General features: G+C 52.4%; 5 protein-coding genes across 5 annotated transcripts; 1 reads left to right on the forward strand and 4 right to left on the reverse strand.

Annotated features, from left to right (window-relative positions):
• Nucleotides 1–865: 865 nt before the first annotated feature.
• On the reverse strand, nucleotides 866–2,117 carry BBA_00153 (carbohydrate kinase; the record flags this gene model as incomplete). The annotated part of the gene is made up of 4 exons (XM_008595250.1): nucleotides 866–997; nucleotides 1,051–1,758; nucleotides 1,838–1,935; nucleotides 2,015–2,117. The coding sequence occupies 4 exons, from the start codon at nucleotides 2,115–2,117 to the stop codon at nucleotides 866–868; spliced, it is 1,041 nt and encodes a 346-aa protein (XP_008593472.1).
• A 683-nt stretch (nucleotides 2,118–2,800) lies between these two features.
• On the reverse strand, nucleotides 2,801–5,103 carry BBA_00154 (ATP synthase alpha chain; the record flags this gene model as incomplete). The annotated part of the gene is made up of 6 exons (XM_008595251.1): nucleotides 2,801–3,585; nucleotides 3,787–4,252; nucleotides 4,310–4,430; nucleotides 4,491–4,547; nucleotides 4,671–4,819; nucleotides 5,032–5,103. 6 exons carry the CDS (start codon nucleotides 5,101–5,103, stop codon nucleotides 2,801–2,803), a joined length of 1,650 nt encoding a protein of 549 aa, XP_008593473.1.
• A 2,655-nt stretch (nucleotides 5,104–7,758) lies between these two features.
• Nucleotides 7,759–8,340, reverse strand: BBA_00155 (60S ribosomal protein L11; the record flags this gene model as incomplete). The annotated part of the gene is made up of 2 exons (XM_008595252.1): nucleotides 7,759–8,135; nucleotides 8,196–8,340. 2 exons carry the CDS (start codon nucleotides 8,338–8,340, stop codon nucleotides 7,759–7,761), a joined length of 522 nt encoding a protein of 173 aa, XP_008593474.1.
• Nucleotides 8,341–8,697: 357 nt separating this feature from the next.
• Nucleotides 8,698–9,636, forward strand: BBA_00156 (LSM domain-containing protein; the record flags this gene model as incomplete). The annotated part of the gene is made up of 6 exons (XM_008595253.1): nucleotides 8,698–8,721; nucleotides 8,787–8,795; nucleotides 8,890–8,961; nucleotides 9,014–9,307; nucleotides 9,364–9,448; nucleotides 9,503–9,636. The coding sequence occupies 6 exons, from the start codon at nucleotides 8,698–8,700 to the stop codon at nucleotides 9,634–9,636; spliced, it is 618 nt and encodes a 205-aa protein (XP_008593475.1).
• Nucleotides 9,637–10,009: 373 nt separating this feature from the next.
• On the reverse strand, nucleotides 10,010–10,822 carry BBA_00157 (DnaJ domain-containing protein; the record flags this gene model as incomplete). Its single annotated transcript, XM_008595254.1, has 3 exons — nucleotides 10,010–10,619; nucleotides 10,678–10,738; nucleotides 10,798–10,822. 3 exons carry the CDS (start codon nucleotides 10,820–10,822, stop codon nucleotides 10,010–10,012), a joined length of 696 nt encoding a protein of 231 aa, XP_008593476.1.
• Nucleotides 10,823–11,521: the final 699 nt, after the last annotated feature.

An 11,521-nucleotide genomic window follows, 5' to 3' on the forward strand; every position in this document is an offset into this window, starting at 1 on the left:
GAAGCGCGTCATCGCAAGCCCAGCAGCCGGTTATTATTAGAGTATAATATTATCATCCCGCCACCCCCCTGCTCAAGTTTCCGGTGTTCGCCATCCCGCTGGGAGGGGGGGCGCCTTTGTCATGCAAGCCCTTTGCCCAATTCTTCTTGTCTTAGCCATCCGGATCCCCTCCCCCCCAGCGTAGCAATGCCGGCGAAATTTCAGCCCCAGCCCGGATATATTGCTGTGATAAAGGATGCAAAATCTTCATCTTTGTCCTTGCCCAGTCATATCACGCAGCTGCCGGGTGAAAGAAGAAAAGTCTACGCTGTACCGGTGAGGCTGAATCACCGGAGTAAGTGGCGTCCGGTTGCAATATCACCGTCGTTTAACAGGTCTTGGTATATGCAATGTCCCCCTCTTCCCCCTCAGGGCGGTCAGCTGGACTACTGCTATTATTGATATGGGAGACACGGAGAGTAGCAGCGTATCATGCTTGCATGACGCAAATTATGCAAGTCATTCGCACTCTTGATATGCCGCGCAACCGCGGCCTATACCCGAATGCGACGCAGTTGGCAGTGACGAGATTGTCAAACAAGGCACAGGCAAAAGGATCGACAAATGGAGAATGATGCACGATGGATCCACTCAAACTGTCAGAAATGCCAAGTTTTGTTGCGGTCGAGAGTGCAGCCCGCAACTCTGGCCTGATAATAGGGTACTATTATAGTATAGTAAAGTAGTCGGGTCTGTGCTTCACATGGCAGTAGAAAGGGATAGTAGCCACGGTGTAAGTGTTTGGTAGCAATGACAGTTTACTGGTAGTCCAAGTCTGTCGTATACTGAAGCCATATCCATGACCGCCGCCAAAGTGTTTGTCAGGTTAGAGCTTCGAGGAGCCGTCATCGCCATCGACCTCGCCAAAGAGGCGCATGAAGGCGCTGTGAATCTCATCTGTGAGATCACTCGCCTGCAAACTCCTCCCACGTTTCGAAAAGGCAATTCGAGAGCATTCCTACATAGTCAGCAAGCCAAAACATCTTCAAGTGTGGCAAAGAGAACACGTACTCTTGTGATTGCGCTTCCTCCAAACGCTGCCAGCCCAATCATCTCCTCCTTGTCTAGACGAGTCGTCTCTGTATCCTTCCATAACTCGTCAAGGTACGCCTTTCTCCATGCAAGAAACGTGGCAACGCTTCCCGTGAGAGTATCTCCTTGACCGCCGCTTCTCTTCCTGCCACCCTGGATATCGTTTGTCAACGAGACCTTGCCGTTCGATATGTGGTCCTGCTGTCCCTTTTGTATAATGGTGACGCCCCCGAGAGCATTAGCCAGAGCTTCTACTCGCTGCGTCTCGCTCTCACTCCTGCTATCATCGATGCCTACTGCTTTCCACAGACGGTCAAATTCCACGACATTTGGCGTCAGCACTGCCTGCGAATAGCCTTTGATGAGGCACAAGTCTCTCTGCACAAGCTGAAGGGCATCGGCATCGAGAACGATGGGAATATCCTTGGCCTTTGCCGCTCGAATGACGTGTTCTACAGTATCCAGCATGAGCGGATCGCGGCCTAGACCTGGGCCGATGACGAGAACATGGAGACGAGCGAGCATGTCAACGATGGGGGACGCGATCTTGTCCGCACCCGTAGACTCCTTTGAAACAGCCGATTCATTTGCCTCGGATGAGCTTTGCCGCATCAGCGGGTGAACCATCAAGTTGGGAGAATATGTCTTGATCACAGCACCGGCAGCTGGTGTGCAGATGACGTGCGACTAGATGGTTTCTCAAAATCAGTTATCGAATAATTCACCGTGGGTTCCCTCTGAAGCCTAGTGATAAAATATTACATACCATATCACATCCCAACCTTGCACTTGCCATGGCCGAAAAATACGGCGCACCAGTATAGTCCTGGCTGCCGCCAATCACAGCAACTCGACCGAGCTGTCCTAGAAATGGCGCGGAAGCTCGTCAGCCAACGCCCCCCGCACAAAATCGTGCTTTCATGCATTCCATCCATTCCCTTACCTTTGTGAAACTTTTCTAGCATTGGCGGGATCATACGCCTCACTTTTGAGAGTACGGCAGTCGTGGTGGCTGACATGCTCGAGCTTGAGATGGCTTCCGGCATGTTCTTCAAACTGCGTATGGCGCTGCGAAACTTGCAAGCTCTGAATTACGTCTTTATTGTTCGCTCGTATGCTTTTTGGAGATAAGCATGGTATGGCTTTGATAATGGATGGACTTTTGTAGCGATTGTTGCAATCTCTGGGCTCCTGCTCCGGTGAGTGTTGGAGCAAAGTGACGTAACGTGCCTGTCATGACGATGGGACATCGACGACTCGTTTATTGGATCCGCAGTCAAAGACAACCCCCCAATTAACAACGGCAGCAACGGTTCGGCGCGTTTGTCAAGATTTTTACAGTCGCAAAGATGGATGGAAGTGGGCAATTCTGGATTCAGAATTTTCTGGCAGCTGCCAGCTGAGCGAGTTGCGCACGATGCGCGCATTTCCCAATAGCCAGAAGCGCCGGGATGATGGCAAGATTTGGCTCACGAGCGAAATGATTTTGTTAGGTGGATTTTAATTAGAACAAAAGGAATCGAGGGCGTTAATTGAGTTATCAACTCTATTTTACAAGTGGTGGCACGTCTGGCGAATTCCCTCTTTTCAACCATCGTCGCTCCGTCAGGCGCAACCCCTCGGTTATTCCTCCGCTTGAGGAAACAAAGACTACAAAGATTTCGGTATAGACAGCAACACCGCAACAGCCCTATCTCTAATCTGCACAGAAGCTTCTCCGAATTATGGCTTAGTTAAGGAAGCTCTTGATGAAGGACTGGGTGACGTCCTTCAGCTTGGCCTCAAGCTCTTTGCTGAGGGCGCCCTCCTTGTCAATGGAAGCGAGGAGCTCAGACTCGTTGGTCTTGAGGTGAGCAAGGAAGTCGGCCTCCCACTCCAGAACGCGGTTGACGGGGACGTTATCGAGATAACCGTTGACACCGGCGAAGATGAGAGGGACCATCTCGTTGACGGCCATGGGGGAGTACTGCTTCTGCTTCAGGAGCTCGGTGAGACGCTCACCACGGGCCAGGACTTGCTTGGTAGCGGCATCGAGATCGGAACCGAACTGGGCGAAAGCGGCAACCTCACGGTACTGGGCCAGATAGAGCTTCAGAGAACCAGCGACCTGCTTCATGGCCTTGAGCTGGGCAGCGGAGCCGACACGAGAGACGGAGAGACCGACGTTGATGGCAGGACGGATACCCTTGTAGAAAAGCTCGGACTCCAGGAAGATCTGGCCGTCGGTGATGGAAATGACGTTGGTGGGAATGTAGGCAGACACATCACCACCCTGGGTCTCGATGATGGGCAGAGCAGTCATGGAACCGCCACCGTGCTTCTCACTGAGCTTGGCAGCACGCTCGAGCAGACGAGAGTGGAGGTAGAAGACGTCACCGGGGTAAGCCTCACGGCCAGGAGGACGACGGAGCAGCAGAGACATCTGACGGTAAGCGACAGCCTGCTTCGACAGATCGTCGTAAATGACCAGGGAGTGCATTCCGTTATCACGGAAGTACTCGCCGATTGAGGCACCTAGCGATCGTTAGAATGAATACAAACACGAGGAATAAGTTGGTACAAGAGGGCATGAACAGAAAAGGCCAGCGGGTCTATCAAGTGAGACTCATGTTGACAAGCCGAGGGGAAGATATCGGAACGAGGCAAAGAACAAAGCGCAGAGAAGGCTCCGAGAGCAGAAAAAGTGCAATAGATGGAACATGGGCCACAACGTACCAGTGAAGGGAGCAATGTACTGGAGGGGGGCGGCCTCAGAGGCGGTGGCAGCGACGACGACAGAGTACTTCATGGCGTCGTTCTCCTCCAGGGTCTTGACGAACTGGGCAACGGTAGAGCGCTTCTGGCCGACAGCGACGTAGACGCAGTAGAGCTTCTTCTTCTCATCATTACCGTCGTTCCAACGCTTCTGGTTGAGAATGGTATCGAGGCCAACAGCAGTCTTGCCAGTCTGACGATCACCAATAATCAGCTCACGCTGGCCACGGCCAACGGGAACCATGGCGTCGATCGACTTCATGCCGGTCTGGACAGGCTCGTTGACGGACTTGCGAGGAAGAATACCGGGGGCCTTGAGCTGAGCACGGCGCTTCTCCTTGGTGTTGATGGGGCCCTTGCCGTCAATGGGGTTGCCGAGAGCGTCGACGACACGACCAAGCATTTCCACGCCGACGGGAACATCAACCTAATTGGTATGTTAGCATTGGCAAGAATCTTCTTTGTCCTGTCAGCGAGTGCTCACAATTTCACCGGTACGCTTGACAGTCTCGCCCTCCTTAACGAGACGGTCAGAACCGAACAGAACGACACCGACCTGACCGGCCTCAAGGTTCATGCACATGCCCTTGACGCCAGAAGCGAACCTTGAATTGTTCAATTAGTCTTTGTGCGAATTGGTTATCGGGAACTGAGTTGTAGCTTACTCGACGAGCTCTTCGGCCTGGACGTTGGCCATACCGTGCACACGGGCGATACCATCACTGTAGGGAGCCAGTTAGCACACAATGCGTTTGATTGTTGTCGTTTCGCGCAGTGGCGTTGCTGTAGAAGCTGGTCGGGGGTCTCGCAACTCCTGACGCGCGAGGCTGCGTTGCTCCACATACCCGACAGAGAGAACACGGCCGGTCTCAGCGAGGTTGGCCTCCTCCTGCACACCACGGATACGCTGCTCGAGAATAGAAGAGACCTCAGTGGGAGAGGCTTTGGCTTCGGCGTAGGTACGGGTCTGGATGGCGGGTGCGGCATTTCGGATCTAGCAAGAAAAACGAGTTAGCCGAAGGTCCAGGAGCAATCTCGGAGAAGCTCGAAAAAGGGCAAAACAGCTTGAAAAAGCTTTTCGCATGGGTGTCTTTATGGTATATCGATCCAATTGGGTCCCCAAAGCATTTTTCTGATGGATGCGTGCTGTTTTGCGGCGGGTTCGATGGCTCGCTCGGTCGGGTCGGGGGTTGAGGAGGTACTCACAACGGAGACTCGGCTGGCAGCACTGACAGCGCCGACAGCGCGCGTCGACTGGCGGAGGGCGTTGCGGAACATGCTGAGGGGTGTGATTGATGTCTGACGTGAAAAGAGAAGCAATTGCAGCAATGTGCAATTGGGGAGAGGGGAGATTGGGAGATGCAGTGCTGCCTTTGGGGGAGAGCGAATGGAGATTTTCGGGAGGACAGAACAGAGTCTGTGAGGGAGGCAGTGGGGTCGTGCTGACAAGCCACCCAATCAGGGGAAACTGCGCGGTTTTGCCCGAGAAAACCGCTGCCGCGACAACAATAATCCATTTCCGGTCTCAATTTACCGCTCCAAACCGCCCATCTGACAATCCTGAGGCAACATTATTACTATCAATGCTTGGCCATGATCCCGGCTGGTCGTCTGCACAATTCATCTTTAGGCCCAGCTTGAAAAATGTCTACCGTCGAGCTTTTATTTCACGCTAGCTCTGATCTTTGGAAATGTTTGAAAGTCGCCAACCTCAGTTGAGCGATGTAATTGGGCCATGGCTTCAGGCAGCCGCTTACACAAATGAGGCTTCTCAACACAGGTGGAGATAAGATCAAGTCAACCACAGGCCACACAACCGAGAAACACGACACCTTAGCCTAGGAAGATGCATCATCTACGGACCTAGCTTCAGTGCTTCAATTCAGTCAGCATGTCTCCCTTTCATTGCTCCGGACAGTGACAGCTGTCTTGCAATCGCTGGCATCAATTGCAATGGTATCGAGACCACCAAAGCGAAGCTCTCTTGGACTTGATACATTACCAGAATCTACCCAGGCCTACTTCCAATCGGAAGCAACTTCACCCGCGCCGAGTATATCGCTCACCATGAAAGACCAGTCCCGTCTCGAACCTCGTACACTTGCCATCGTGAGCAGAAATCTCACACCTTTTAGCAGATCTGCGCCTGCCCTTGGATCTTACGGTATTGGCCTGCTTTCTTGACGCTTATAATTCATCCTCTATAGCTCGTACTCTCGCTTCACCCCAAAACTCCAATGGTCAACCCCAGGCGCTTGCCCTAGCGGTAAGCTTGTAGGAACCCACGCTGTGTTAACACCAAAAACGGTCAAGATGCATCAGCCGCCCAATTAGTTCTCGTGAAACGCTCAGACAGGCTTGCACCTCTATTACAAATCAAGTTAACTCTTTACATGACAGTTGTTGACTCTACCCCTATTTCGCGGCATCACTGTCTCCCAAGTAGCTGACTGGCACGCAAGAGCTGTCTTTGCCAGTGGCGGCGACTGGGTTAGCAGAAGCGGCACGAGACAGTAGATGGTCGAGCATGCTTTTGTTTCCACTCTCATATTATTTTTCTTCTCAGTAGACTTGCAAAAACCGGTGCATCGCTACTGACAGCACATTGGGCGTACATTGATTCTGATCACAAAGTTCGCTCAATTAGTAACGCCAGGCGCGCCTGCGGCACGAGACAATCAGCATCATTCCAATCAACGCATATGAAACCACGCAATGCCAGTGAATTGCGTTTCTGGCAAACTTATATTTGGGAGAATGTGCACATGGGACAAAACGTTCGTCACCACCTGCGCTCCATGATGGTTTCACGAGGCGAAGCGGAAGCGCTGCCTCATCCTTACCGAGTAACTCACCCGCCATAATTCTTGCGATTGTTGAGTAACGTATTACTATGGCCGTCCGATTCATGGTAGCGATGACAAGCGTTGAGCCATAAGTAGCACTCATTGCGGCCTCACAACTTAAAGCAACGGTGGAGCGTCTCAAAAAGGCTACAAGGCGATACGAGAGTATCCAAAGTTGCCCGAGCTTCGGACGGTTCGATCTTTCATTGACGGTGTGATTACACTCTCGATAAGCAAAATTGAACTCGTGTCGGATGACGAGTAGGAAGGATGTTGGGTTCGTAAATTGAAAAATTTCCTCCACAGCACTCGGCACATCGTTGTCCATATCGCTACAACATGAGGCCATGACGGTATCGAGAATCTGATGGGTGAAGCGCACGCGATTATCGAGTGCGGGCTGTACATCGACGTGCCGATTGATTCCACCGCGACCAAAGAGTGAATGAGAAATGAGTAGTCTCAATTTGCAATGCAACTCGCCGCGCTGAACTGGAAGTATTAGACTGGTGATGTTATGCGTCAGTCCAGTGAGGCTTCTCCAAATTGGTATAGGCTCGTTCATTAAAAATTTCGATGAGAGGTAAATGACCATATACGATGACTTCGCTGACCTTTTTACTGGGCACGTAGGTATTGGTGAGAGAGAGACGACATGTTCCAAGCTATAAGCTGGCGTTATAACTCGATCTCTACTGATAGACGGAGTAGACGATAGATTTAAGGACATGGAAGGCTCTGCTTACGGCAGGCAGGCAGTTCATTCGATTCACTAAAGAGACGATTGCTCACGCTCGTTTCCAAGCTCAATCGTGGCATTGCAGTCGGTGACAACCACAATGAGACAGCAGAGAAAAGAAGATAGGCCAAGGGAAATGTGTTCATCACATTCGCAAGCAGATATAAAGCCGGCAGGACGCCGGTCGGTCTCTAGGGCCGAGCTCGACACAAATTGCTTGTCGAGCTGATGCATAGATAACTTGAATACAAATATCGCCTGTTCCGTTCCGTTTTCATTGAAACCCTTAAAAAAACATTCGCCATGACAATCCGTTAAAAAATTCCTTCCCAGGTACTTTTTGTGCATTTATCGGACAATGCCGTCGAAGCGGGACTTGAACCAGCGGACAGTCTCGTCGCGCTTGATGCGGTGAGAGGCACCGATGGTGGACTTCATGCGGCGGCGGCGGGTGACGCGCTCACCAGGGCGGGTCATGCAGCAGTAGAAGTCCATGCCGTAGATACCAATGGAGGGGTCGTACTTGATGCCGAGATCAATGTGCTCGGAGATACCGAAGCCGAAGTTGCCAGTCTCGGAGAAGTTGCGCTTGCGGAGCTCGTACTCCTTGACCTTGAGGCCACGCTCGAGAATCTCCTCGGCCTTGGGGCCACGGACGGTGACGTGAACGGAGATCTTTTCGTTACGACGGATGCCGAAGGTACGGACGGTGTAACGGGCCTTGCCTGTAGTCGCGTGTTAGACTCAATTGCGTGCGCAGCGCGAGGAGACGGGAGAAATCGTACTGTAGACAGGAGTCTGACCAGAAAGCTGCTCAAGCACCTTGGCGGCACGGGTCAGTCTGTCACCAGACTCGCCGACGCAAATGTTCAGAACGAGCTTCTGAATCTTGAGCTCCCTCATGGGGTTGTTAGCCTTCTCGGACGCCATTGCTGCGGTATTGGTTGTCGACGGTGGTTGATGTGCCTTGACGTGAGGTTGAAACTGGCGTAAGGAGATCAAAAGATTTTGTGATAGCGAGGAAAATTCGAGGGTTTGTCTGCCCTCATCTGTGGCCGATTAAAATGTGGGTACGCTATACCTGTATCGGCTGGGCGGTGAATGATACATGGCAGATGTACCTTTCTTTCTGGCCTCTCCAATCAGGCTCCGCAAATTCTGGGTCATACCTAAACTTCTGAGCTTGAAGCATTGAAGTTTGCCGCGGTCGCGTAAGAGCTCCGCGAATATACCAATTTTTGAACATTTGAGAAGCTGCCTCTGCAAGCTCTCGCCAAATCCTTCACAATGTCGAACAAGCAAGGCAAGATGGTATGTTGAGACCGCGCTTCATCCCCCACCGCTCATATACAATTGCTAATTCCATGTCTGCCTAGGCCGGTTATGTACGTTACCTTTTGAAAAGGCGCAATGCGTCCCTGCAGCGCGGCCGTTACCTCGAGTGCGATGCAATAGGGTGAAGCTAATATCTGAGTCTAGATTAACTGGCGCATGCGAGTGACGTTGAACGATGGTCGAGCGATGACGGGCCAGATGCTCGCTTTCGACAAGGTGATTGCAGGCACATTGAAAGCCATGTTTCCTTTGCTAACTTCTTTTATAGCACATGAACCTAGTTCTCGCAGATACCGAAGAGTTTCGACGCGTGAAGAGACGACAAGAAAGATCTGCGCCCGGCGCAGGCGGCAGCGTCGTCGAGTCCGAAGAGAAGCGCACGCTCGGCCTCACGATCGTTCGCGGCGCGTACATTGTATCGCTCTCCGTCGAGTCACCTCCTCCCGCAGACCCCAGCGCACGACTAGGAAAGAGCGCACCCGGCGGTATCGCCTCGGCTTTGAGCGCTGGCCCCGGTGTTGCGAAGCCTGCTGGTCGCGGCGCGCCCGCTCCCTCCCTCGCTGTAAGCATTCTCTGCCTGCAAGCCGCAAATTGAATCGTTGTACTGACTCTTTATAGGGTCCTGCTCCCGGTCTTGGCGGCGGTGCTCCTCCGGGTCTACCTGCATTCCCCGGCGCTCCTCCTGGCTTTGCTGGTCGCGGCGGTAAGTGGTCTAAACGCCGACACGTTGGCTATCGCATGTCTAACAACTATTCAGGCCCCCCCCAGTTCCCTGGCGGATTTCCTCCTCCTGGTTTCCCAGGCGCTCCTCCTGCTGGCTTTCCTCCTCACGGTTTCCAGCCTCCTCCCGGCGGCGGCCCCCCTGGCTTCAACCCTGGTCCCCGACGATAGGATATATAATTGCATGAGTACGAGGCTTGGTCAATGGTCCGCGATTGGATTTACGATACCTTTACTACAAGAAGATATGGCTACGCTGAAGATCGGACATCTGGTTCAGGGAGTTTATGAAATTTAAAATACGGTGTCTGGGTAAAAATGTACTTTGTTTCTTTTTCATGCCATGATATTATATTCCATGCTTTGCTGATAAATCGTCCTTTGAATGGTTGAAGAAACAGTTGAAGCTACAGACTTACGAAATCCGTTTCCTCGGGAAGGGTGCGTTTGTGGGTATCGCGAGTTTCGATTCTATAATTCAAAGCTACCTAAAGTTGCCCTGTTTTGGGGCGTTTAATGCCGGTACGCATGACGGCTTACAAGATTAGATTCCAGTTGCATGGCTGAACACCTTGGCTGCGAGCTGGCTGAGCAACCTATTGCGGTCATCCGGCGGAAGGTCCTGGAACACCGCGTATACGCTTTTTCCTTTGGCATCCCGCACCGCGCCGAGCCTATTTCCAGCCACAGCACCTGCCACCAGTCCGGGCACATTGGCCAGAATGAAGCCCAGCGCGCCACCGCTCAGCCCACCGACGATGCTCCAGAACTTGCCCGTCGGGCGATTCGTCCCATCCTCAGCCATGCCCTGCTCGCGCATCATCTCCTCGAAAACATCCCGGAACTGCGCATTTTCCGTGCGCTCGCGCTCTTCCCCGCCGTTGCCCTTTGTGAAGAAGTTCCACGCCCACGAGAACGGGCTGGTGCCGTCGCCACCGGCCGAGTATCCGGGCGGCGCGTCGTCGTCGGCCTCGGCGAACGGGTCGCTCGACGGCGCGCGGTTGAACATTTTGCGCTGCGCATCGTAGTCACGGCGGCGGGTCGGATCCGACAGCGTGTAGTAGGCGTCGTTGACGAGCTGGAACTTGCGCGTGCGCTCGGCCCGGTCTGGTGAACCCTCGGGGACACGATCAGGATGTGTTTTCAGCGCAGCTCTAGGTTTGACGGTGAGTATATGTATTGGATGTTGGTTTGTTTCATGTGGGAGTATACCTTTTGTAAGCCTCTCTAATACGTTCCAGTGACGCATTATCTGGGACTTCTAGGATCGCATCTGCGCCGTCTGGTGTCAGTATGCGGAGGTTTGGCGTGCAGGACGGCTGTTACACTTACAATAGTTGGGAGGCGGGGTCGACATCTTGATAGGCACAGACGAATGTTTCTTATCCGCTTCTGTGTGCGGTTTAGCAGTAAAGAAAACGCTCGCCGTTGGTATTCCAGAAGTTGTTCAGGTGTAGAACGTGGACGTCACTGTGGCGCAAATCGTGACGCCATGTGGCTAGTGCAAGTCATACCTAGCCCTGCCTGCCTTGTTAGTGCTGCCTGTTGCCTGGCAGGCAAGCAGGTTGCCACCTGGCACATGCAAGTGACCAGGTTTGGAGGCACACCGAGGATGTAAAAGATAGTGTGATCTTATTGAAAATGTGTTGTATTTCGTATAGTTGTGCATTCTTCGTTGGCCCTTTTTTTTAATGAGTCCGTCTTTGGTACCGATTCTGTACTTTTGCTGTGATATACGCATCTGGGCTGTGTTGTGCACCGGTCTTCGATTGCGCTGCGATCCTGTTGGCGGTTAATCATTACCACCAAAGTCCGTGAAAGTTTTTTCCCTTCTTTATCAACAGCATTGAAAGTACCCTGATTGCCCGAGTAACTTTGAGAAGCCTTACAATGGCAATAAGGCAAAATAGTCAAGGACTTACACGCAAATGCTACAGAATCATAAGCCGGGACTGTTACCCTGTAAAGGGATCGGATGACTAAGCACGGTGTGGACTGGACCACACATAAAATTCTTCGCGGGCCGTCAAAGCTGCGCTTCTCTTCTTCTTTTTTC

This window comes from Beauveria bassiana (assembly GCF_000280675.1).
Source record: "Beauveria bassiana ARSEF 2860 unplaced genomic scaffold BBA_S00001, whole genome shotgun sequence".
NCBI classification, from domain to species: domain Eukaryota; kingdom Fungi; phylum Ascomycota; class Sordariomycetes; order Hypocreales; family Cordycipitaceae; genus Beauveria; species Beauveria bassiana.